We start from the raw sequence: 27,573 nt of genomic DNA on the forward strand, positions 1-27,573 counted from the left end.
CTAATGCATCTAACACTATTGGCAATTTAGCATGTCCAATTCACCTAACCTGCACATCTTTGGACTGTGGGAGGAAACCCACACAGACACAGGGAGAATATGCAAACTCCACACAGAAAGTCTCCCAAGACAGGAATCGAACCCGGGTCCCAGGTGCTGTGAGGCAACAGTGCTAACCTCTGAGCCACCATGCCACCCCAAATTAGCATTATCTCTTTTTCATCCAACAGCGCCTCTTTTTTTTCTTGAATCTATTTATAACTTTCATTCAGTGATCAACCTACTAACTTCGTACATAAGTGTCTGTTTGTTGAATGGAAAAATGAAATCTAAAATAGCAAGACATACAAGCAAACAGATATGTTTGAAATACTTTGCAGATCAGGCAGCATTTGGAGATAGAGAAACACAACTTTTTGGGTCAATGACCTTTCAGGAGAACGCAAAATATTAACTTTGATGCCTTTCCATCAATGCTATGTGACTGGTTGAGAATTTCCAGCATTTCTGTTTTGATTTCAGATCTTCAGCATCAATTGTATTTTGATCTTAAATAGATATGAATGTTTCATCTATGTTTTCTGGTATATTAATTCTATGTCATTGTGAATTTATACAGATACCTTGTTTACCCTGGTACATTCAAACTCTGCTTCCATCCAGAATCATCAGTATATTAAAATGGACTGACCCTACTTTGTAAATTTTTTGAAGTTTACATATGAATTTGGGCAGGTTTCATACAGGTAAACATCATAATACGCCCACATTTTCATCTTGAAGTGTCATTTGGTCACTATTTCTTGCATATTAACTGAAGCATTCTGATGAATTAATGCTTTAAAGGGGGATGGTAGAAACTAGAAAGAAAAGTCAACTGCATAAAATTTTATACCTCCAACATCTGACAGCTTTCCTTTGTAAATTTTATCTTCCACAACATCGGTCCAATATAGAGAACTCTGATTGAAATGGAAATCAATTGCTATTGTGTTCCTCAAGCCAGGGACTAATAAGTTGTAGTCTTGCTTGTGAAGATCCAGTTTTCGAATCTCATGCCGAATGGAAAAAATTATGTATGGCTCAATAGTATCTGTCAAAAAAGGACACATCTTGGATTATTATGTAAATTCAAATAAATGCTAACAAAAAGAGATATGCAATTAATGAAAACAATGACTTACCTAAACTAATGCAACTATCACCATTAGGTGCAAGTAACCAGCCCTCATAACATGAGCACTTAATTGTCTTCTTGTGTTGTTCACATACTTGGCTGCATCGGAGATGCTTTCTGCAGTAATCGAGGACAATGCAGGTTTTCTTGTCTGAGCTTAAGTGCATTCCTGTAGGGCAAGAGCAGACGAGGCCTTCCCCTATTACAAAAGTGCAGTGGTGACTGCATCCTCCATTATTCAGAAAGCACTCATCTGTGAACAAAATCAGCCAGTTTATTTAAGAACAACCACCATTTGGAATTTTATTATGCACATTTACAACTGATACAATTTTCTACAATCACACCGAGAAGGCATTTAATTAAAGACAACTGGAGCCAATGAGTTACATATAAAATTATTTTTCTGTTAAAATAAGGTATCCTGCCTGGACACATGCAATGAGATTTATTACTTCTGACTGTGCTGGTTGAAGCTGACAAATGAGAAAGGTCCAAGCATATTATACTTTGCTATAAGGCCAAAACAGGAAAGGGTTTTAATTTTGTTATGGACTAGGCCAGACCACTCAAAACATTCTTAAGCAGGCAGCCTCAAACCATAACTTTGCAATTTGTCTCAGTAAGTGTACAGTGAAAATTACCCGAATTAAGTTAGTGAAGTTGACTAACAGGTTTTAAAACAGACAAAAATGTATTCACAAAATTACACAATGAAACACAAAGAACAGAATAAAGAACCCCTCAGTCTATCCAAACTAGACTTAATTATACTGTTCTGAATATACACAACAGAACCAATAAGCAACCCCCCTAAAAACCAGTATAAATGGAACGGATGCTTACAGGAAGTTAGAAGTTAGAAGAGCAGAAGGGGAGAGAGAGTTTCCACACAGCTCACTGTTGAACTCTGAACTAGTTCTGGACTGAACCAAATGACTCAACCAGGGAACTGACCACTTCCCTTTCACTGTACAGATCACTTCTAAAACATGACCACTTTTGGCCAGAAGTCATATCTTATTTACATATGGACAAAAAGGCCTCTCAATACCATTTAATTTCTGTACCAAACCAGATTAATTGGCACTGAAAGTGGTTTATTATCCTTCTGAAGAAAACCAAGGACACAGTATCCTTGAGAAAAGGAACAGCTTTTAAAAAAAGAAACCAGCTTTGTGACAATTTTGGAAGCTCAAGCGAACATCATTTATCCTTTAATTGAAGATATTCAGAGGACTAAACATTTGGTTTTGCAACACACTAACAATTTTTTTTCCATTGAAAAAAGAGATGAAATTGGACAAAGCCCAAAAATGGCATGATATGCCCTATGTCCATTGCTTCTGATGTTGGCAGCATTCAGAGTTCATGGTACCTGCTAATTTAAGTGATTGCAGCACACAGACAGCACTAAACCTGCTGTTCAGTTGCTGCACACTTCAGCGGGGAGCAGAAAATTATAAGAAGCCAGCATAATTAAAAGTTAGTCTCGATTACTTAAAATGGATGCACACTGTGAATAAAACTCTATTACTTTACTACCTAGATATTTTAAAATAAATTTTGAGATGGTAAACTTTCAATAACAGTGCAACATATTTTTATGATTTTCCAGAATCTCACTGGAGACTTTAATGAAGGAGTTGGAAAGGATGAGATATGTCATTTATCTACAAATAGACAGGGGGCCTATTTGATGAGCTTTGTGCAGGCAGTGGAGGCAGATGGTGTTGTGGTCAATGCCAGGTGTCAAGCCACAAGGGCTTGCATGCAGTCTGTAAAAGTTGAATGACCTCAAGCTAACGGTCAAGGTCAGTGAATGTATTTTCAAATGTTATATCACATCAAATGTACCACAGTCCAGCCCAGTTTGCATCATACGCCATGGACATAATCCTGGCCCTCTCAGATCCTTTGTATCAAACTAGTTGCTCACCCTTCACTTTCATGAGAGTTCTGAAAGTTCTCCTCTTTTCAAGTTCTTCTTTGAAAATTGCTTCTGAATTGACCAGAACCTCCAAGTCCCTGTTTGGCAAATTGGAGGGTCCAACCTGCTCTGTTTTCCACCTCACATACTGATAGGTCAGTGGATATTTCAGCAAGATTAGAGTGGGCAGCACATGCTGATGAGCACATACCTTTCACGTCTCTGTAAGAAAAGCAAATTACTGCGGATGCTGGAATCTGAAACCAAGAGAGAAAATGCTGGAAAATCTCAGCAGGTCTGGCAGCATCTGTAAAGAGAGAAAAGAGCTGACGTTTTGAGTCTAACTGACCCTTTGACAAAGGGTTTTGTGTCTCTGTGTCTGGCTGAGGAAGAAATGCCCAAGTTGCTGGCTTTTGCAGGCATCAGTTCAGCCTCAGGCTCAGATCACCCCATAGTGTCAACAATTAACAGCTTCATGCAAATACAAAAGCAGATATACTAATGGGTTTGTCAGAGGCACTGCCAAGGAGAGGACACCTGACTCTGGGCAGGACATATTCAGCATGTCTGGGTCCTCCAGCCACAAAGCCTTAGAGATGTCTGATATAGACTACAACACCAACTGGGTCCACTGTTTGGCAGGGTCCCTCCACTCCAGCTCCAAAGTACAATACTGAGCTAAGACACAGTGAGGGAAGAGAAGAAGACGACCTTACAAGGGCACATGAATATCACATGTGGAACTTCATTGTAAATACCTTCTCACATTTGTAAGTATATGTTCACTTTTCATCAACAGCAGAGAGAGTGGATGTCACTTTTGCTGCATTACAAGAATGAAGGCGCAGAGGCAAGCTGTACCTTAACACTGCATGACATTTTATGGTCCAAGCTATTAAAGGACCCTCTCCTTTACCACATGCATGTTATGGGCCCTTGGAAAGATTGCTACTTTGGCAATTGAGGTGACTCATCACAGGCCACAAAATATTGCTTGTGCATCTTAGCCATTAGAGCAGTTGGTTCATAAAGTTTTATGATATGTTCAAGATTGAACGTGACCAGGATTTGTACTCCACAATGCTGCTCAATATTAAAGATCTGCATCCAGGATTTTGTGATCACAGGTATCTTTCACCTGTGCTGTGTTGATATCTGTTTAATGCAACTCTTCTTTAAAGAGTCTCATATCACACAAACGTGCAGCTCCCTTCTGCACGGAATGAAACATTTACTCCATCCACTCCTGGTGCAATAGTAGCCATTTTCATCTCTGTTGTGCACTTGCCATTTGGATGATTTGGTAGGAAGCAGCAATTGTGCTTCATAGAGACAGTAACAGATTAAATCTTTTAGTCAAGGCGATCCTCCAAATCAATGACCATAATTCTGTAAGTTTTAAGTTGCTTATGGATAAGGAAAGAGGTAGTCCTTGGATGAAAGTATTAAACTCTGTGTGTCTGTATGTGGGGGTGGGGGTGGGGGGTGGGGGAGGGGAGGTGACTACCCTAATATTAAATAGGAACTGGGGAATGTAGATTGGGCACTGTTGTTTGAGGGTAAATCCACATCTGGCATGTGGGAATCTTTCCAAGGCCAGTTGATTAAAGTTCAGGACCACCCTGTTCCAATAAGAATGAAGAATAAGAATAGCAAAACTCAGGAACCTTGGATGAGAAGAGAAATTGAGCGCATAGTCAAAGAGAAATTGGACGCACATGTAAGGTTTAGGAAATTGAAGATTGAAAATACCCTCAAAAATGCAAAGATAGCAGGAAATGTCTCAAAGAAGTAATTGGGAGGGCTAAAAGCGACCATCTCTGGCAAACAGGATTAAGTAAAATCCCAAGGCATATATATGTTTTTATACATAAGGTGGGAAGCAAGAGAGTAGCTAGGATCAGGGTAGGTCAACCCAAGGATGAAGTAGGGAATTTATGCTGCAGCTTGTACCCTGCTTCAATCCGTGAGATGAGTGCTTATCTCTGTATGCAAAGTTTTCTGGCAGCAGCATTACAATTAAAAGTGCACATGTTGCATTGAAGTGCAGACTGTTTTGTACAGGAGTCAGAGGTGTGCATGAGGATGAGGAAAAACTGCTACATGACTAATTTCAATACCCATGAATGGGGTGAGAGGTCAGTCACTGCCCATTGAGTGTACCCTTAAATATTGCTGACTTTTGCCCAGAATGATGGGCCGGGATCAAGCAGTGAGCTGAAGTTGCCAGGTTCCTGCTCCGACTTTCACGTTGGGAATCTAGTTGCTATCTAGTTTCTATCCAGCCGATGAGAAAATGGAAACCTACATCTAAATGAAGTGAGATTAGGTAATAATGAGCTATTAACACATGCAAATTGTTGCAAATAGGTCTCTTGCTGTTCCTTAGCGAGATTCTCAACTTGCCTTTCAAAAATTGGATGAACCTTTTGCTTTTGACATTGAGAATTTCATTTCTGTTGATCTCACCCTAATTTCCCAAGTTTCACCAGAGGGGCCAGGAAGATTTGCCTTCAATGGCCAACCTCCCTATGGTGGGAAAATTCTCATGGTTGAGTTAGTGTGAGAAACTTAATTTCCATCTAAGGTCTTTCTGCCAAACTACAGTGGGGGTCTGTTCAGTTTCCAGACCCTCTTATTGCCTTAAATATATGCAAATAATGTCTGACATAAATGTAAATAATGTCCTATCTACGTGTAAATAATGTCCTCCATACATAAGAAATGCCTTTCACCTTTGCAACTGCAGGGAATGTCAGATCCAGTGTTTGTTTTTCTTGATAGCCAAAGACCGTACAGAATTGCTTTAGTACTTGTGTATGTACATGAATATTTTTTAGTGAATAAAATGTGTTTTGCAATAAAAGAAAATAGGATATAAATTAACACTATTTATCCCTGAGCTCACTTGAATGTAAATAGTGGCTCAGGAAATAATTGGAAGTTATTCAGCATGCCTCTCATGAGTTGCAGCTATGTTGGGTTTTCATGTGGCCTACGAGGAGGAGGGATTCCTTGGTGTAAGGCACTCAGTTCTTGATTGAGGGACATGGTGCTGGTAAGGGTCAACGAACACCATTTCCTGAGGGTTACTGAAAGCCAACATTCTAAATCCCTACCTCTGGTGATCCCCTCCCTGTGATCAGAATTCTAAGTCCAGGGATCCAGGAAAGACAACAAAAGTCCTTACAGCAGCAACAACAGCAGTTACTGTTTCTTGAGGCACAGCCAAAAATCAAGAGCTTTCAACCTCTGACTGATCCACAGCCTTTGACTGACATAGCATCCGCTGCTGAAGGCCCAAATTCTGGGAAAGGATCAATGCTGACCTGTTGAATGTCTCACAGGCACTAAGCATGGTTGGGCCTATGTCATGGAAATGTTCTCACTGCTTCTTAAACTGATGGATAGATTCTGTTTTGGAATGTTAAATCCAGCTTATTACAAATACAAACCAAGGTTAAGTAATACATTTGTATTTTCTAAATTTAGCTTTGAACTTCATTTAAATAATTGCAGACTTTATAAAAAAATCCTATTAAACAATTTCTGTTCTTCATGACATCAAACAACCTGAACCTTGTCTGAAAGATATTTTTCTCATTTTGTGTCTGGTCATACAGTTTAACAGTTACTTTTTTTTTCCTGAAAGGTGTATGTGTATCTGCTGGTTAGACAACAGTTTTTCTTTTTCATGCTGTTCTTGTGTGACTTTATCCACATTTAACAAAGGACTTTTTACTCAACATATTAAATTGTCTGTTTTCTCCATTGCAACTATGTTATAACCAGTATTGCATTAAGCTGCACCTCTCCCATGCCATAATGTGGCCTTGGCAGAACTTAGAAGGGCCATTCTCCTTGCACTGGAGTGACATTTCTGATCAGCCTTGTGAACTGTCAAAGACAGATTGCCAAATTAGAGTCAAATTTACACGTTCCAGCTATGTATGACAAGGCAAGAATCAAGGTATTCCATTCTCATTTTATGTAAAATCCTTATAGCTGTCAAGGACTGAAGTTTTTTTTTGGATTGGAGTTAAATCGGAGAATAGAATACAATTGTAGTCTGTGTATCATATCTGGGTAAATTTTCCCTTCTGAGCTGTCACTGACATGAAGATTTTAAACATGAAATTGTCCTTAAATTGGCAATAAATTCATGTATTTATGCAATACACAACAAACGTTGATTTTCCGGTTGTTACGAATCAACACAGGCATCAAAAGTATTGCTTGAATCAAGGAACAGTCTACAAGTTGACATCCAGCTTTGCAACTCAGAGCTGTAATCAAAATAATTGCCTTCATTTAAAGGCAAAATATTGGAAAATATCTTTGCTATCCACAACAGCACCTCACTGTTTTAAACATAGTCTCATTTCAAATACAAAGAGCCTACCACAAAGTGCACTCTCATCAGCACCATTTGGACATTCTTCTTTCCCGTTGCAGAACTTGTCCAAAAAAAGGCAAATCGATGTATTTCCAGCACAAGGATAGGTTGGTGGTTTGCAACCAAATGCTCCACAGTTTTCTTCATCTGAGTGATCTTCACAGTCATTTTCCCCATCACACACCCATGTCACATTGATGCATCGTCCTTTGAAAGACAAAAACAAAGAGGCTAGATTGTCTATCATGAACTCTTCGAGGGATGCTTCTGAAATATCACTCAATTACAAGCCTCATTCTTATTCTCCAAAGGTATGAACTGTAATTTCAAAGCTTTTATTTGATATTGAGTTTTTAGATTTTTAGCATTTGTCAAAAATATCACAACACTATCATAGTGACTTAAATTAAGAAATCACACAATTATAACATCTCCAATTTTTGACTAGGTGTTGTCACAAAATACATTAGTCAGTGTCATATAGAGATGTGATGAAATATATTTGAAAATTGCAAACCATAGAAGGAAATAGACTAAAACATATTTATTTGTGTACGCTGGCTGAGCAGCACTATTATATCTTAATATAGCTAATTAGCAGGTACGAAGATACCATGCAGTATTGTCAGCCACCTATTACCATTGTCCTCCTTAGCAGCTAGTTATTCCTCCAAACTAACCTGTACTCACTCTTTTATCTGTCCAACTCTTTATCTCTCTCTTTGGGCTCCATCTCTACCTATCATTTACTCTCCCTGCTCTCCTCACCCCATCTTCTGTATAAAAACCATCCTTGGTCTTGCTTCAATCAATTCGAAAGAAGAGTCACTGGACAGGAAAAGTTAATGCTGATTTCTCTCCGCAGATGCTGCCAGACCTGCTGAGGTTTTCCAGCAATTTCTGTTTATAATACAGTACCTGTAGGTAGATCTGCCATACTTGTTATAACAGTAGATGGGTCTGCTAGAAATATTTGCTCCGAAAGTAATGTAATGCTGCATACCAAAGAACCGTCAGTTACTCAAGTTTTGTCAGTATTTGATATTTCCACAACCACAGCTGCATCTGATCTCTGAATTATCAACATTGTCAGAAAATTGATAGTTAATTTATTGGTTTTCACCCAAATATACACAAAAGCTACTTCAAGTAAAGTGAGAAAATCTGGCGGAGTGGCAATGCCACATTACAATCCGATGGTCAGTTCTATGCAGCTGTCATTCTTACTAACCCTTCAGATCAAGGAATGCAGTTAGAGGACTTCATGTGTTTAACCAATACTGATGCTCTGAAACTTAACAAGATGCAATATAAATTAAATTAATTTCTTTGTCAGCTCAGTATAGCATGATCATGCAGTTAAGGTGGATAAATCTTTCATAGACCTTTAACTTAATTAAAATGCAAGTTCAGTTCAGCTGTGTTTGCAGAGAGAATCTGACACTTAACTCAAACAAAAATAATGGATTCAAAGAAGAATGTGGCAGTGTTCCAAGGTAATTTAGTATTGTTGTCACTATAGCTCCTAAGCCTAGTTTTTAATTTTTTTCATATATTGATTGAGAGCTCTGAGGTATAAATCGTTTTATTCAATTTTACTGAGCAGTAATGAAAAGAAAATGCACTTTCCAACAAAACGCTTCTTCACAAAATTAGTGTCTTAAAATTGTAACTAGATTTATTTGTGATTGGACAGAGTACATTACCAGTCTCTTTTCTCCTCTTGTTTGAGGTGACATGCATCCTAATAATGACTGCACCTTAATAAAGTCCTCAAGTGAAAATATACCTTTTCAAAACCCATTTTACCAACCTAATTTTCAGTCATCTCCTCTCTCTCTCTCTCAACAGGGTTTGCAATTCATTTTCTTAGTACTTTAAGCTTTCTTCCTCCTCCCACAGTAAAGTGCCTTGAGACACTATGGATGCTGGAGATACTATATGAATCTAAATTACTGTTATTGTTCCAGAGCGGAGTGAAGGAAAACATTACATGTTTAATACTGTGGCCAGTAGGTCATTGCCATTAGGTTCATATTAATCGTAAATGCTCTGAATCTGTGGTGGTTAAACTGCCAATGTTTACTGTTACTATTCCACTGAGACTAACAGCTAATTTGGGAGTAAATATATGTGCATAATAACACAAAACAATAGTTTGGATCTCTATAATTTCTAGAAAGTGTGAGATTGAAATGCCCCATACCCCCAATCCCACTGGGATTCAATATGACAAACCTTTGAATTGACACTAATGCTGATAGTCACACAGTAAAAACCCTTGAAAAAAATTACACTGTGTTGAAATGTATAATTGTATTTTTAATTCTTTTTGAACTTTGTTATTGCTGCTAATGCCCTTGCATGTTTGTAGAATGTCAGGTTCTTTTTACATTTTAATAAACAATCGAAGTAAATGAAAATTATTTTTTGAAGTTTGTCTTTGTTTAGTTTCTACCCTAATGAAGTCACAATCACTTATTTATCAACATAAAATTCTAAATTAAAATTCAACTGATTTAGTACTTTTACCTTTCTAGTCTGCTGTCTGTGAAAATACATCAATGCCATTGGCAGCTTATTTTATATACTGCTATCAGTGCTGTATACCGGGAAATGCCTTTGACCTTGTTCCACTTATAAAGTGCTTTTGGGAACAGAGTTAGATTAGATTACATTACATTACAGTGTGGAAACAGGCCCTTCGGCCCTACAAGTCCACACCGACCCACCAAAGTGCAACCCACCTATACCCCTACATTTACCCCTTACCTAACACTAGGGGCAATTTAGCATGGCCAATTCACCTGACCTGCAGATCTTTGGACTGTGGGAGGAAACCCACGCAGACACGGGGAGAACGTGCAAACTCCACACAGTCGGTCGCCTGAGGCGGGAATTGAACCCGGGTCTCAGGCGCTGTGAGGCAGCAGTGCTAACCACTGTGCCACTGTGCCACTGTGCCGCCCACTCTGAGCCAGCGTTCACCAGGCCGTTTGGTCAGCTTTCTTTGAGGTTAATGACAAGCAGAATTGCTTCTATGTTAAGAACAAAATCCAGCCCAAAAGTAAATTGGAACCAATTTTCCAAACAATGGCAATCATGCATAGATTTTGCTCCTTTTTATTCACAATTAAAGAACTTTGCATTTTTGACAGAAGGTTCTGATCAGTCCTCTTTCAGAAACATGCCAATGTAGTTTCATTCTGACAAGTCCCACATAGTGTACGAAACTGGGGAAAGGCAAACATTGCTCCCTTTTTCACAGCAGTATTTATTGCACCCTGTGACTTAAAAATCCAGCATCACATGGAGCCACTTTGAAGGGGCATGTGAAAGGTTAAGTGCAGAGGTAAGTGTGAGCTTAGGGCACAGAAGTGTAGGCTGCCAGGTGGTAAGGTGCTAAGTATTTAGATTACTAGGCGAATAGGGTGCCAGGTGGGTTGGGGACAGGGTGCTAGACAGAAGTGTTCCGGGTGGAAGGATACCATCTGGATTGGGAGCCAAAGCACAATAAGACTAGATAATTAATGAAGTTGTTAGGATAGGTCAAGTTGGGATGAAGATATCAAGTCCAGAAAGGAAAAGGGGGTTTACTTCAGTCTGTGGAGTTGTTTCTAGATTTAGTGAAACAGGGAAGGATCTTGGACCCTGGTAGCAGAGAGAGAAAGACTGGGGGATGGGGTGGGGGGGGATGTTTTTGTCAGTAACAGGGTAAGGAGTGGTGAGTCCAGATATTGAGGCAGATCTGTTGATGGGAAGCAGTTCAGGTCCTGGGTGGGGCAAGAATTACCACACAGGACGCTGCAGTATCTGGTGATAAGGTGTATCAGATCTTAGGAGTAGAATGGGAGTTTAGGGGATGTTAGGAATTTGAGGAATGTAGTTGAGGTTGTATGACGCAACTAGGGGGCATCAGGTGAATTGTTACTCAGTCGTTAGATTAAGAATTTAATAGTCGAAGCTTTCCTGTGTAACTATTTTCTTAAATACAGCAGAACCTTCCAAATTCTCCAATTTAAATGGATACGTTTGGAGGGTTATGTACATGTGGGAATTGGCAAATGGAATCTTTAATTTAACAGTGAATTCCCTTGCAATCTGAAATGCTTGAGATTCTGCAGAGACCTCAAGTGCAATTCTCACCTACATTGGGATAAGGAATATCTGGCCCTCGGAATGTCCAGGCTGTTATTTTTCAACCTTATTTTTAAGATATTGGTGCAGCAAAATGCAATAACATTTATTTATTTTTGGAAGTATAGCTTTTGGTAACTGCAATGTGACTTCGTAAAATAGCTATTACTGTGTGATATGACATATAATACCCTTTAGGCTCAACAATACAGATGGTAGCTTATTGAAAGAAAGATGTTCTCAGTACATGGCATATCAATGTCAAACATAATTTTTAGTTTCTCAAAACTCATCAACTTTAAAGGATATTGGCATAAAGTTATATATTGTAGTTTTGCCAATTATTCTCCGATAATCAATATATACTTCATTAATGGACCACATAAGTGCAAATGGCTTCTGAAATTGTGGAAATTGATTTGACAGTGTTGATTGCTTATCATCTGTCATCTGATTCCTGATCTACATTACTTCAATTTACTTAATTCTCTATTCATCAGGCAGAAGCAATGGTCCATCATCAGTCTACAGAGTTTAGGTCAGGTTTAAAATACCGAAGTCTGAATATTCTTGCCCTAAATTACATTGGATTGGGGTATGGGGCAGGGTAGGAGAGTGGCTGTAGTAAAATAAAATAGAAGCATGCTAGTGTGCTGACTCCATTCCCAACTATGCTGAATTTCTTTCGGTGTCGGCAGAATAGTGGACTGGGTGTGTTGAGATGATTGAGGGAGTTTGTTAACAGTTCACCTTCTGACTCCCTGGGATTTCTCTTGAAGTGGGAAGCCATTAGGAACTGTGTGACAGTGATCAGCTCTAAACTGGTGGGGACAGGAAAGGTAATGCTGAAATGCGTTTACTTGATGAAAATAGAAAGGGAAAGATTGGTCATTAAAAAAGCACTATGACCAACAATTCAGTTTTAATAACCAACCATTTTTTAACCTATCCCAGACCCCAGTTTTCACTTGCCTTGACCGTTTTAATATTGAAAATTGTAGCATGACAAGAATGGTTAAAATATAAGTTGGCAAGGTACATCAGAAGTAAGGATTGAATAATCCGTATTGGTGAGATTTATCCTAGAAAACACTGTTTGACGTTTGCTCAAAAGCATAAATGGAAGAATTTGCAGAAACCTACCAGAATCAGACAGTAGTCACTCTTACATAAGGGGAGTGGTCTAGAAACTTCAAAACTAGAAAAACAGGTGAGGTTTGCTTTTTGTCCCATGTGCAGAATAGACCACAAAGCCATGAACATTGTTGGAATATTAACCAAATGATTTCTTTTTAAGACTACACATAGTTGGCAGCCAAAGTATTGAGCAGAAAGTGTTGTGCTTTGCTGGGGCTGAATTAGGGGGGCATGGGCTTCTAGACCCCTCGCTGAAAAATCAGGTAGCTTCACCTTGTAAACATTCAACACTTGGAAAGATGCTAATAGCTTTAAGGCAGGAGTTCAGACCGCATCTGACTGGACCAAAAGCAAAGAGTGGGAATAAGATTTATTTGTTTTTCAGGATGGCTGCCAGTGACTAGTGGGAAGGTAGTGGGGCCAGTGCGGGGACAACAACTGTTCACGTAATATGTTAATGAACTGGACAAAGGAATTGAAGGCACAGTTGCTAAGTTTGCAGATGACACAAAGATTAGTGGAGAGACAGTGTTGAGGAAGGCTGCAGTAACACTTATGAAGTCTCGGACATTGGGAAAAGAAGTGGCAGATGGAATGTAATGTTGGAAAGCGTGAGGTAGTGCACTTTGGTAGGAGGAATAGATTTTGTTCTGAAAAGGGGCAAAGCTTGGGAAATCTGAAGCACAAAGGTTCTCAAAGTTCCAGCTCTGGATTGTTTTGAGGTCAGCATGCACATTCATTTGGCAGTTAAGAAGGCAAATGTATTCAAGAGGGATAGAAAATAAGAGCAGAGATGGGCTGCTGAGGCTGTACAAGATTGTGGTCAGACCACATTTAGAATATTGAGAGTAGATTTGGGCCCTGTTTCTAAAAAAGTATGTGCTGACCTTGGAGAACATCCCAATGAGGCTTTGGAGAATGATCCTGAGATCAAGGACTTGTCTTATGAGGAATGGTTGAGGTCTCTGAATCTATACTTAATGAAGTTTTGAAGGATGACAGAGGATCTTATTGAAACTTACAGGGTACCTAGTGGCCTGGATCGAGTGGATTTGGAGAAGACATTTCTACTAGTAGGAGAGCTTAGGACCTGAGGGTACAGTCTCAGAGTGAAGAGATGGTGCTTTAGAAATAAGAAAAGGAGGAATTTCTTCAGCCAGAGGATGGTAAATTGGTGGAACTCATTATCACATATAGCTTTGGAAATCAAGTTATTGAGTGTCTTTTAAGGCAAAGACAGCTAGTTCCTTGATTGGTAGAGGGATCAAGGATTACAGGGAGAAGGCAGGAGAATGGAGTAGAAGAACTTATCAGCAACAATCAAATGGCAGAGCAGAATCAATGGATCAAATAGCCTAATTCTGCTCCTATCTCTTATTGTTTTGTGTTACGGCTAGCCAAATTGCCAGCAGTTCTCTGGTCTCTACTTATTGTCCTCTGTACTAAGGAGACAGAGTTGGAGCAAGTCATGTTGAGAATATCATGAGGGCCAGGATGGAAGGTATTGACGAGGAGAGGAGGGCAAGAACCACTGAGATAGGTCAGTAATCGAGGATAGGGAACCAAAGCTGGAAGACAATCTAGAGGGTAGCTCCTCTGATAAGCCCCAGGAGGCACTCTCTTGATCACCAGCAACTTGAACAGTCAGAAATATCAGGTTTGATGCTTAGCCTAGACCTCTCCTGTCATTGGTTAAATCTCAGCTTTGGATATGAAATAGTCATTTAAGGGCTTGAATTCACCCATGGGAGAGCAGGCCCCACTTGACACTTCTCATGACATAGGTAAAATTGTGTCAGTGCTGTATAGGTCAGGATCAGGGGGCCCTCCACACTGCCGAGAAGGCTATAATATCTGACTTATAGTGTCTGGCCTCGATCACGACATGGTTAACAGATCTACCTTTAGGATCATTGTGATTGCAAGCCCATGAAAACCCTATCTCGCGGCTGGCTTGACACACAAACAGGAATGCTGCTCGGAATTGGTCCTTTGACCTAATGTGAAATGAAGACCCGATTGTCTGGTAATCACATCAAAACATACAAATTATCCAGCTGATTATTTTCAAAATTAAAAAGGTATAATTGATAAATTTGGTCTGAAATTATAAAAAAGCAAATGCCAACAAAATGTCTGCAAAGGTTATCTTCTTTCTGCTTTAGTTGAATTGTAACATGTAACAAAATTAAAATATGACTCTCGTTTTATATAGTACCATTATTTCAGATGTACAAAATTGGCTGAACATTACAGTTACGTGCAAATCTGCAAATTAGCATTCTTGTGTGAGTTTGTAAACCTGTCCGACGTTCACAGGGTTTTAACATAAAATCAAAACATAAGAATAGTTTGAAATCAGTTGCAAAGGTTCAAAATATCACAGTGCATTGATTATTTAAATTGGTAACTGTTTTGCACTAAAATTAAAATGAACATCAAGATGGGAAATGCATTCAATTTTCTCTGCCCAGACAAGATAATTTTTTAAAAATTCTTTCATGGGATGTGAGCATCACTGACATGGCCAGCATTTATTGCCCATTCCTGTTTGCCCTTGAGAAGCTTAAGTCTCAGTGCAACTTTTTTTATGAACAGTCAAACACTGATATCATTAGAAGATGTCAGCGCCAAAATCGATGAAAACAAAAAAAAAGTCTTGAGTCTGACACTATATTTTAAAACAATGTGCTTTCACTACACAGAATAGTATTAAGTTGCTTTGTTCACACTTCATACCAAATGTCAACAGGGGACCAAATCCATCTCACGCTTTCTGTGTCAAGTGATGAAATATCAAGTGCAGCATATCCAGATGTTTCTTTTCACAATTCAGTCGAGCAACAGCAATGAGTCATATATGGTCCCTACCAGCGACAGTCTTTTAAATGTGCACAGTATTATCAATCCCATAACCAGTAGCTGAAAGATCAGTTCAACATATGCTCATGTTTGAAAAAAATAATGCCAAGGTACAAATAATGAAATGGTTGGTGATGCCACACGTAAAAAGAAAGGTTTCACAATGTCTTTCCTCTAACTCAGCCAGGGCAGAGAGCCATTTGGATACATTTTGATGTAACATGTTATTTCTTTTTTGCACACCACTTAACACCATTTTACCTGTGAATAATTACACTGTTAACTCAAGAGATCTTTAATATAAATTTGTAGCAGTGTTCCTCAGATGAAAATAGATTTAAAGTTATAATCCTGGCGACTGCCTCCAAGACTTAAATATGCTACTTTGTTAACTTAAGTTTCAAGCTTAATGTTTTGAATTACATAATTGTTCTTTTTTTGGACATGTCAGTAGATTCCAACTACAAATTATCTCATGAAAAGAAAACATTGGTTGTTTTGAGAAAAATACTTATTATATACACACAAGAAAATGGGCCGGCTGGTACTTAGGAAATAATTACACGATATAACTATGGAACTTGATTTTAAATTTTGGATGGGATGGCAGCAAAATGATTGGAAACAGCATCAGGCAAGCCAGTCTATTGAGCATGTTGTTTTCTAATTTCACATTCAAAAAAACTCTGGCCATTAAGTTCAAATGGTTAGTTGCAAAAGCTGGGGATCTAGTCTGACAGTTCCCAGGACAGTGCAAATGCAATGGGGGGAAATTCTAGTAAGTGAAGATGTTCATGTCATGTAGCCTTCAATTGAGGAACTTTTTTCCTAGGGTCTGGAAGAGATGTCCTAATCTCTTTGATCTTAAGGCAAAAAACATTTTGAAAGAACTTAATGTACCACTCTGGCTTGTGCCAATGTTGCCAATGTTCTTCTACTGGTTCTCTTACACCATTAGAGCCTAATCTGCACGTTCAAAGATGATCCCAGCCACATCTGTTTGTTGTCCTCTTCACTTATAAACTAAAATTAAAATTGGGCAAAGAGGGGCTAGAAAAGAACAGGTAAAAATCCAATTCCAGATCCCATGCTTGTTTGCTGTCAGACTGGACAAGTTAACAGCAAATGATATGACAACAAAAACAGAAGTTGTTGTAAAAACTCAACAGGTCTGTCAGCATCTGTGAAGAGAAATTCGAGTTAACATTTTGGTTTCTGAGGAAGGATCACCAGCCCAGAAACATTAACTCTCTGATTTCTCTTCACAGCTGCTGCCAGACCTGCTGAGCTTTGCCAGCAACTTTTGTTTTTGTTTCTGATTTACAGCATCTTTTCATTTTTATTTAGCAAAATCATTGAGCCTGGTCAACCACACAAAGATCCACGCAATTTAATTCAAGTAAACATGCCTTGTAGGCTTAGTTTGTATGTATATATGATTCTGTGAGTTTAAAAGGGAAATATACTTCAGTTGCCTTTGTATCATAGAAATATTATAGAACAGAAGAAGGCCTTTCATTACCTTCATTGCTCAACCATTGAGTATAGGAGTTGGAACATTATGGTGTAGTTGTACAGAACATTGGTGAGACCATTTTGGAATAATATGCACCATTATGGTTGCCCTGCGAGCGGAAAGATATCATTAAATTGGAGAGGGTGCAGAAAAGATTTACAAGGACATTACTAATATTTTGCATTATTATTTACTGTGGAAAAGGATATGGAAGATATAGACTGTAGGGAAATAGGTGGTGACATCTTGCAAAATGTCCAGATTACAGAGGAGGAAGTGCTGGGTGTCTTGAAATGGTTAAAGGTGGATAAATCCCCAGGACCTGATCAGGTGGACCTGAGACCTCTGTGGGAAGCTAGAGAAATGATTTCTGGGCCTCTTGCTGAGATATTTGTATCATCAAAGGTGAGGAAGACTGGAGGTTGGCAAACGTGGCACTACTGTTTAAGAAGGGCAGTAAAGACAAGCCAGGGAAATGTAGACCGGTGAGCCTGACCTCGGTGGTGAACAAGTTGTTGGAGGGAATCCTGAGGGACAGGATGTACATGTATTTGGAAAGGCAAGGACTGATTCGGGTAGTCAACATGGCTTTGTGCGTGGGAAACCATGTCTCCCAAACTTGATTGAGTTTTTTGAAGAAGTAACAAAGATGATTGATGAGGGCAGAGCAGTAGATGTGATCTATATGGACTTTAGTAAGGCGTTCGACAAGGTTCCCCATGGGAGACTGATTAGTTAGGTTAGATCTATGAAATACAGGGAGAACTAGCCATTTGGTTACAGAACTGGCTCAAAGGTAGAAAACAGAGGGTGGTGGTGGAGGGTTGTTTTTCAAACTGGAGACCTGTGACCAGTGGAGTGCCACAAGAATCGGTGCTGGGCTCTCTATGTCTTGTCATTTACATAAATGATTTGGATGCAAGCATAAGAGGTACAGTTAGTAAGTTTGCAGATGACACCAAAATTGGAGGTGTAGTGGACAGCAGAGAGGGTTACCTCAGATTACAATCGGATCTTGACCAGATTGGCCAATGGGCTGAGAAGTGGCAGATGGAGTCTAATTCAGATAAATGCAAGGTGCTGCATTATGGGAAAGCAAATCTTAACAGGCTTAAAAATATGTTGCTGGAAAAGCGCAGCAGGTCAGGCAGCATCAAAGGAGCAGGAGAATTGACGTTTCAGGCATAAGCCCTTCTTCAGGAATGAGGAGGGTGTGCCAAGCAGGCTAAGATAAAAGGTAGGGAGGAGGGACTTGGGGAAGGAGCATTGGGAATACAATAGGTGGAAGGAGGTTAAGGTGAGGGTGATAGGCCAGAGAGGGGGTGGGGGCGGAGAGGTCGGGAAGAAGATTGCAGGTCAAGAAGGCGGTGCTGAGTCTGAGGGTTGGAACTGAGAAAAGGTGGGGGAAGGGGAAATGAGAAAGCTGGAGAAATCTGCATTCATCCCTTGTGGTTGCAGGGTTCCTAGGCGGAAGATGAGGCGCTCTTCTCCAGGCGTCGTGTTGCCATGGCCTCACGATGGAGGAGGCCAAGGACCTGCATGTCCTTGGCGGAGTGGGAGGGGGAGTTAACGTGTTCAGCCACGGGGCGGTTGGATTGGTTGATGCGGGTGTCCCAGAGGTGTTCTCTGAAACGTTCCGCAAGTAGGCGACCTGTCTCCCCAATGTAGACCAGGCCACGTTGGGTGCAGCGGATGCAGGAAATGATGTGTGTGGAGGTGCAGGTGAATTTCTGACGGATATGGAAGGATCCCTTGGGACCTTGGAGGGAAGTGGGGGGGAGGGGGGTGTCGGCGCAAGTTTTGCACTTCTTGCAGTTGCAGGGGAAGGTGCCGGGAGTGGAGGTTGGGTTGGTGGGGGGTGTGGATCTGACGAGGGAGTCGCAGAGGGCGTGGTCTTTCCGGAATGCTGATAGGGGTCAGGAGGGAAATATGCGCTTTTCCATCTGAACAAAGAGACCTTGGAGTGCAGGTTCATAGCTCCTTGAAAGTAAAGTCGCAGATAGATAGGATAGTGAAGAAGACGTTTGGTATGCTTTCCTTTATTGGTCAGAGTACTGAGTACAGGAGTTGGGAGGTCATGTTGCGGCTGTACAGGACATTGGTTAGGCCACTGTTGGAATATTGCGTGCAATTTTTGTCTCCTTCCTATCGGAAAGATGTTGTGAAACTTGAAAGGTTTCAGAAAAGATTTACAAGGATGTTGTCAGGGTTGGAGGATCTGAGCTAGAGGGAGAGGCTGAACAGGCTGAGGCTGTTTTCCCTAGAGCGTCGGTAACCTTATAGAGGCTTACAAAATTATGAGGGGCATGGATAGGATAAATAGCAAGGGGTCAGAGAGTCCAGAACTAGAGGGCATAGATATAGGGTGAGAGGAGAAAGATATAAAAGAGACCTAAGGGGCAAACATTTCATGCAGAGGGTAGTACGTGTATGGAATGAGCTGCCAGAGGATGTAGTGGAGCTGAAAATGTGTTGCTGGAAAAGCGCAGCAGCTCAGGCAGCATCCAAGCAACAGGAGAATTGACGTTTCGGGCATAAGCCCTTCTTCATAAGCCCTCCTAGAGGATGTAGTGGAGGCTGGTACAATTGCAACATTTAAGAGGCATTTGGATGGGTATATGAATGGGAAGAGTTTGGAGGGATATGGGCCGGGTGCTGGCAGGTGGGACTAGATTGGGTTGGGATATCTGGTCGGCATGGACAGGTTGGACCAAAGGGTCTGTTTCCATGCTGTACATCTCTATGACTCTCTGACTCTGTGGTACTGGAGAGTTTGAGTTACAAGGATGCATTGGATAGGCTGGAACTTACTCCCCTGGATCACAGAAGTTTGAGGGGTGACCTTATAAAAGTTTATAAAAGCATGAGGGGCATAGATAACATGAATTGAAAATCTATTTTCCTAGGGTAAAGGAGTTCAAAACTAGAGCATTAATTTTTAAGTGAAGAGGAAAAAGATTTAAAATGAGACCTGAGGGGTATTCTTTTCATACAGATGATGGTTTGCATCTGGAATGAACTGCCAAAGGAAGTGGTGGATGCAGGTACTGTTATAACATTTAAAAAGATATTTGGACAGGCACATGAATAAGAAAGGTTGAGAGGGAAATGGGCTAAACACAAGCAAATGGAATAAGTTTAATTTGGGAAAAATTGATCGTCATGGAGAGGTTAGACTGAAGGGAGTGTTTCTGTGCTGCATGACTCCATCAAAAAATTACTCTCAATGAGTCTTATTCAACTTGGAAAGTCTCAAGCCATCTGTGAGAAAAAGATAGAATGGTGAAGAGACTCCATAAATGTTTAAAAATTGTCAACAACTGATAAACTGATATTAATCTGCAACTTTGAGATCAGTCCCAGTGAAATTGCAGTTTTGCTCAGGAGAAACAGCTGCTATATTCCATCATTAAAGACTTAATTAAGTTTGTTATGCTTGAAAATTTGAAATCTATCATTGTTTCAGTTTACCTAAAATGATTGCACTAGTTTCTAGCATTAGCCATAGAAAAAGAAAACACTGGATAAACTGAGGGCACAAGATATAATCAGTAAAGGGGTACATAATATTAAATGTATTTTGCTGGTGTTCGCTACCAATGACATAGATATTGGGATGTCAAAAATGCTATGAATCCAAGTCAGGGCTCACTTCAAGGCATGGCTTGAGTCATAAAATCTGAGAAAATGGTCAGAGCTGAAACATAAGAAAGGTATCCAACAGAAGATGTTGTAGCCCTGTTTGATGGGCTACAGGGAACTCAATCCATTTCTCTTGAAATCAGTAAATATACAAATGATGGCAGATGACTTCCTGAGCAGTAATTAAATGGTAGCAGTGTTTCTGAGTCAGGAAATTCAAGTTGTAACATAACAAAAATAGATCGTTTGGCCACAATCATATTGATGCCACTTTGTCAAAAGTACCAGAAGAGCAACACTTCAAAAAAGTACTGCACAGACTTTGGGACATACTAGGTGTGTAAATGTTGCATAAATGCAAGTCTTTTAAATCTCTCTTTCAAAATATACTCCATTAGTATTAAAGAAGTACAGTCAAGCTGTGAGTCATAACTAGATCAGAACCACAGGAGCATGTGCCAGAAACATCAGAGGAACAACAGCGACATGATGTCATTCTGTATCAGTATAACAAGCTGACAGAGAACACCAATGGTGATCCTTTGTTTACCCTCCTGTCTGGCGATATCATTTAAACAGTGTTATAGCCTGGAACACAGTTCCTTGCAGAAAGGAATTTCTAGAAAGATTTGGCTGTTAATTTTAGACTAAATATGCTGTAACAATTGGAAGTCTATCTTTTGCTCATGAATGCAATTTTTCAAATTGTGCAGGCCATATCTTATGCTTTACTAGGTAAGCTAAAATTGCATTGAATTTTTTGGAACGTTTCACATGATGAGGCCTGGAGAGTTCTCTCACTGTATCTTACCAAACATGTGACATTAACTAACTACAATGTCCCAATGGCATCTCTCACATCTAACTTCCACCACAGGTAACACTCACCATTTCCATTAAAAGTCAACACTCAGCAGTAACTTGGCAAAACAGCCACCCTGAGTGACTTTGCCATCTTTGAAAGCCTGCTGTACATCCAGATAAGCATAAGCAATTGATGTTGCTCCTCGCAGTAATAGCACAACAGTCACAAAAGACATGCTGCTCACGGCACATAGTCAAAATAGCTAACACTCTCTTCCATACTTAATTCAATTCTCATGTTGCTATACAAACATATAAGGTCGAAGCAGGAAAGGGTCGTTCAGACTTTCAGGCCTGACTTGCCATTCATATGATCATGGGTGATTTTTTACTGGAAAGGGCAGCACGGTGGCACAGTGGTTAGCACTGCTGCCTCACAGCGCCAGAGACTGGGTTCAGTTCCCACGTCAGGCAACTGACTGACTGTGTGGAGTTTGCACATTCTCCCCGTGTCTGCGTGGGTTTCCTCCGGGTGCTCTGGTTTCCTCCCACAGTCCAAAAATGTGCAGGTTCGGTGAATTGGCCAAGCTAAATTGCCCATAGTGTTAGGTGAAGGGGTAAATGTGGGTGGTGGGTCAGTGTGGACTTGTTGGGTCGAAGGGGGCCTGTTTCTACACTGTAATTAATCTAATCATATTTCCATTTTCTCCTGTTCGCCTTGTTGTCTTTTATGTATAAATGATTTGGATTTGATCTTTGGAAGATCAAACTTATGGTTCATAAGTTTGTAGAGGACACCCAAATTGGAGGTAAGGTGGACAGTGAAGAAGGCTATCTCAGAGTATAATGAGATCGAGGAGTGGCAGATGGTGTTTAGTTTTAATAAATGTGCTGCATTTTGGAAAGGCAAATCAGGGCAGCACTTAAACCTTTAATGGTAAGTCCTGGGGTGTGTTGCTGAAAAAGACACCTTGGAGTACAAGGTCATAGCTCCTTGAAAGTGGAGTCCCAGATAGATAGGGATAGTGAAGAAGGCATTTGGTATGCTCACCTTTATTGGTCAGTGCATTGCGAAAAGGAGTTCGGAGGTCATGTTGTGGCTGCACAGGGCATTGGTTGTGCCACTTATGGAATACAGCATGTTGTGAAACTTGAAAGGGTCAGCAAAGATTTATAAGGATGTTGTCAGGATTGGAGATTTTGAGCTATAGGGAGAGGCAGAATAGACTTGGGGATACTTTCTATAAGCGTCAGAGGCTGAAAGGTGACATTACAGAGGTTTCTAAAATCATGCCTGAACATACCCTCTATGTCAGCACAATCTGGTCCGACTACCTGTAGTAGATCAGAAATTTGTTATTGTGCAGTCAGGAAAGTTCATATACAAACAAAAAATTAAACAAAGACAAATATTGAGCTTTTATTTACAGCTAACCTAGGCCAGAAAAGATTTTGGCATCATGATCAAACATCACTTCACAGGCAACAACTATGCACTTTATTCAGGTCTCCTTTATTGTAATTCAATTTCAATTGGGTGCTACTCTTCATGGACAATGTCAGTGATATCCTCCCGAATGTCTTCATCCTCCTCCTCAGAGGTCGAGTCCATTCCACCTGCATCCAGGGCATTGCCCTACTGACTAATTCAATTGTGCTGAACACAACCTGGCAATATTATGCAGTGCACTCTGTTGGATTAATTGGACAGACTGATCCAAACTTCAGAACCACATTTTCAAGAGCATTCCACCACAATCCTGGCTGAGCATTAAATCTGTGCTCCATATTAGTCAAGAGGTTGTGCAGTGATGTCATGAGGCATGGTTGCAGTGAATTGCCCTGGACTCCCAGTTTGTAAGGCTCTGAACCCTCAGATGCAGATACTCCAGAGTGCTCCTGCATTCTATTGGGGGAACAAATTGAACCTGTGTGACCTTGGACAGAGTGCTAAGAAAGTGATGGCTGAGAGTGCTGCTTACCATGGACACTGTAAGCACTGGGCCCTGCTGGTCCATGTCATTCAAGAGGACAATAGATGATTATTTAGATAGAAATAGTGTGCAAGGTTATGGGATAAAAATAGAAGATTTGCACTTGTTTGAAGAGCAGGTGTAGGACAATGTGCTGAATGACCTTGCTCTGCACCAAGACACTTCTGTGACTCTGTGGTTACCAGACAGCCCCCCACCACCCCCTAAGCATGCGTGCGTGTGTACACACACACACACACACACCTACAATGTCCTCTATTAACACACATTAGCTGATAGCCATTTGCCAGATCTTGCCCCATGGTGAGACACAGCACAATGTACTTCACCTACAACTGTTCTACATGTCCCCTGAATCCCAGCATTAGAACATATTGATGCCTTCTCTGCACTTGTAAGCTCCTCTGTGGAAGCCAGGGTAGTGGTCACAGTCCATTAGCCTATCCTGTCCTGCGATACTGAACTGTATTCCCCTCTATTTAGCTTGCACTTCCCTTCACCATCGTTCATATCTCTACTTCTAAACGTGCCTCTGCTTCCCTTCACCAGCCTGGACTCCCCACCTTTGTCTTTGATCTCTTGTTACCTCTATAAGCCTCGCCCCTTGAACCCTTGTGGAAGTTTGACGGACTGGTAGCCAGGACTGTATTCACCCAAGACCTCTGACTGACTTCAAGAAACAGGCCTTAGTCATGGCTGACTAATGCTGGACTGCCATCTTTGCCGAACTGGAGAAATTCTGAAGAAGGGTCATACCAGACTCAAAACATTAATGCTATTTGTCTCCATGGATTCTGCCATTCTCTGTTTCTGTTTTATATTTCCAGCATTTGCAGTATTTTATTTTTATTAAGTGAGTTGAATCTATAAGATTCCTGGCCTGGTTTCCCTTCAGGTCTTCTCAATGTCGTGATCTGTTGTCTAGTTTGGTGAGATGGTAGGCTGATTATGAATGAGTTGAGTTGTGGCATTATAAAGGCACTTAACAAATGTTAATCCCCATGTCACCACTGCCTAATCAGAATCTCACCACTCTGCTTTTGAAAAGTATAAAAGATAGAGTAAGGTGATCTCAACATCAAGATGGGCCTTGTTGGACTTCTCATCTAATTCTGTCACATATCTCATCATAGCCCTTGCTGATCAGACATCTGTAAGAGTCTGCCATGTGTTTCTGCTAACCTGTACTGTAAGATTGTCGGATAGCTATCATTTAATAATTCTTTTCAATTACATTCAGTTACATAAAGCAGCGAAAGACCTTTCAAGAGGAACAAATGTCATTTACCGAAACCTGTTAAATGGTACAAAACAGAAAAATTAGATCACTAATTAACCAGCTAAAATGAACCTTCAATTTGGATTTTTTTTTTAAAAACCATGTTATGATTCATCAATTTAATGGTACAAACATGTAGAGGTTATGCAGAAATACTTCAATTTTTAAATGAACCATCAACAAGAATGATGCATAAACAAAAGATTACATAAGGTAAACAAGAGAAAGCTGCTCCCGTTAGTTAATGGCACAAAGACCAAGAACAGAGTTTTAAGGATGTAGACAAGAGTTGCAGTGGATATAATGGGAAGAACACTTTTTATGCAATCTGTAATAATTACTTGGTACCTGTTATTTATGAAGTTTATGAAAGGTGTTGGAAATTGGGGTCCTCTTGAAAAGTGTAATAGTTCAGTATTCAATATTTAATATTTCTTGTAAAGTATGAGCTCCTATTTACCTGTATTACAGAAGTAACTAGCCATCTGCAAGCGTAATCAAAAGGTTTATCATGTACCACACAATCTTATTATTTTTTTCAAACAACAAGAAGTTTTTGTTCTTAGAAGGAATGAAAATTAACTTTGAAATGAAGGTAAGCAAGAGGTCAACAGTCATCCAATGTCACGAGTAGCTGCCAAAAGGATTCAGATAATTGCTTGACACAATATAAGCCAGTAGCCCTGAGAAACAGAGTATATCAATAAGTGCTTGGGGCAGAGAACAGCCTTCATCAGGCTGTCCTTGTAGGTGCCTGTCCTTATCAGGTGCTTTTAGATTAGATTAGATTACTTACAGTGTGGAAACAGGCCCTTCGGCCCAACAAGTCCACACCGCCCCGCCGAAGCATAACCCACCCATACCTCTACATCTACATTTACCCCTTACCTAACACTATGGGCAATTTAGCATGGCCAATTCACCTGGCCTGCACATCTTTGGAGTGTGGGAGGAAACCGGAGCACCCGGAGGAAACCCACGCAGACACGGGGAGAACGTGCAAACTCCACACAGTCAGTCGCCTGAGGCGGGAATTGAACCCGGGTTTCAGGCGCTGTGAGGCAGCAGTGCTAACCACTGTGCCACCGGTGCTATCTTGTGCTGACTCTTCAGATGAACCTGAAGAGTAGCTTTGGCTAGTGAACTAGAAGTTGCCTTCACCCCATTCAATGAGACCAACATGCTTGTCATGATTGTAATTTTCATAAATTATCAGAAAATTCAAAACAAATATTCGACTGATACATGTGAATGTCCACCCAACAAATGATTTGCCAATGAATTATTTGAATTGGCAGACACTTGAGAAAAATGACTGTGTGGAGATGGAATGTGAGATTAGAACTAAAAGTATTGCTCCAGAGATCCAATATGGACCCAACAGGTTGAATACAAACATGGAAATTTGGTGTGAACATAGGTCATTTGTCCCTTCCACCCTGTGCTCAATTTAATAAGTTCACGGTTGATCCATTTGTTTTTGAATTCCACATTCCCATAAGCTTTTATTTGTTTGCTTACCAAGAATCTACCAACCTTCACATTAAAAATATTCATGACCCTGCCTCCACTGCCTTCTGAGGCAGAGAGTTTTAAAGATAAACAGGTTACTGAGTCAAAAAGGATGTCCTGTAAAATGTCAACTCCTAATTTGAAAACAGTTCCTCATTACTAGATCCACCCATATAAGAATAACCATCTTTTGCATGTCAAACTTGTCCACACCATCCAGAATCTTATAAGCTGCAATCAAATCATCTTTCCCAGACTCTCCAATTTTTTCTCACAAAACCACCTGTTCATTGAAGGTGCCAATTGAGGAAAATGCCTCTGAGACACCTCAAATGCAATTACATCCTTCCTTAATTTGGGAGATAAAAAACTGTGCACAGTATTCGAAATCTCTCAAATTATGAAGTTCTATGATGTCTGGCTAACAGTTCACAATGCTTTCAAGTTACCATTACTGTGTTTCCTGTCACTCATTCAATTTTGTATTCACATTATTAATGTCTATTTATTCCATCAGTGATAACTGGATTAAAAACTTACACACTTGCAATCTTCACCCTCACTTTCTTGAATGCCTTTGGATGCATCACATTCAGTTGCAGTGCCTTCTCAACTTTTATTACCAACAACTTATCTAACACTTTCTCTTTAAAAACGTTAAACCATCCTCGTGACAGAGTTTCTTCCTCCATTACCATGACTGGGATAAAACCCATCTCCTTGGCTAAGATAGTTTTAAAGCATTCATTTGAAACCTCATCCATGCCCATTATCTCTATTTGTAAATTCTCTTTTTGTCTCCAATCAGCCTTACTACTCTTTATGCCACTCTTACTATTTAGGATCCCCTTTATGTTCACTGCCAGCCTTTTCTTATAATTTCTCTAATGTGCTTTTGCACCATCCCTCTGAGCCTTCTGTATTCCTTTCAGTTCTTAGTTATATTTCCAATATGGCATCTTTAATAAACACATTATTGTGACTGGACCTATGGCCAGATGAATCTCATTGACTGTGAGCTTCTTGACTGGGATTTTTAATCTGGGCCAATCAGGGTAGCGAATGTCACAGATTCATGACCCTTTGACAGAAATAATTTCTCCTCAGCTTGATTTTAAATTATCCTAAAGTTATGACTTTTCAATCTGGATTTCAAATATAAGGATGCATCTTTTCAATGTCAAATT

At 40.1% G+C, this 27,573-nt stretch overlaps 1 protein-coding gene across 1 annotated transcript in view; it reads right to left on the minus strand.

Moving 5' to 3' along the window:
- The window catches only part of LOC140482363 (low-density lipoprotein receptor-related protein 1-like), a 1,932,271-nt gene that overhangs the window by 768,619 nt on the left and 1,136,079 nt on the right, over positions 1 to 27,573 (minus strand). The window contains exons 22-24 of the mRNA XM_072579726.1: positions 7,510 to 7,710; positions 1,185 to 1,430; positions 896 to 1,093 (exon numbers count right to left, since the gene is read on the minus strand). Of these exons, the coding sequence (XP_072435827.1) occupies positions 896 to 1,093; positions 1,185 to 1,430; positions 7,510 to 7,710 (645 nt within the window). The remainder of the gene's footprint in view (positions 1 to 895; positions 1,094 to 1,184; positions 1,431 to 7,509; positions 7,711 to 27,573) is intronic.

Source organism: Chiloscyllium punctatum, chromosome 10 (genome assembly GCF_047496795.1).
Source record: "Chiloscyllium punctatum isolate Juve2018m chromosome 10, sChiPun1.3, whole genome shotgun sequence".
In the NCBI taxonomy this organism is placed as follows: Eukaryota; Metazoa; Chordata; class Chondrichthyes; order Orectolobiformes; family Hemiscylliidae; genus Chiloscyllium; species Chiloscyllium punctatum.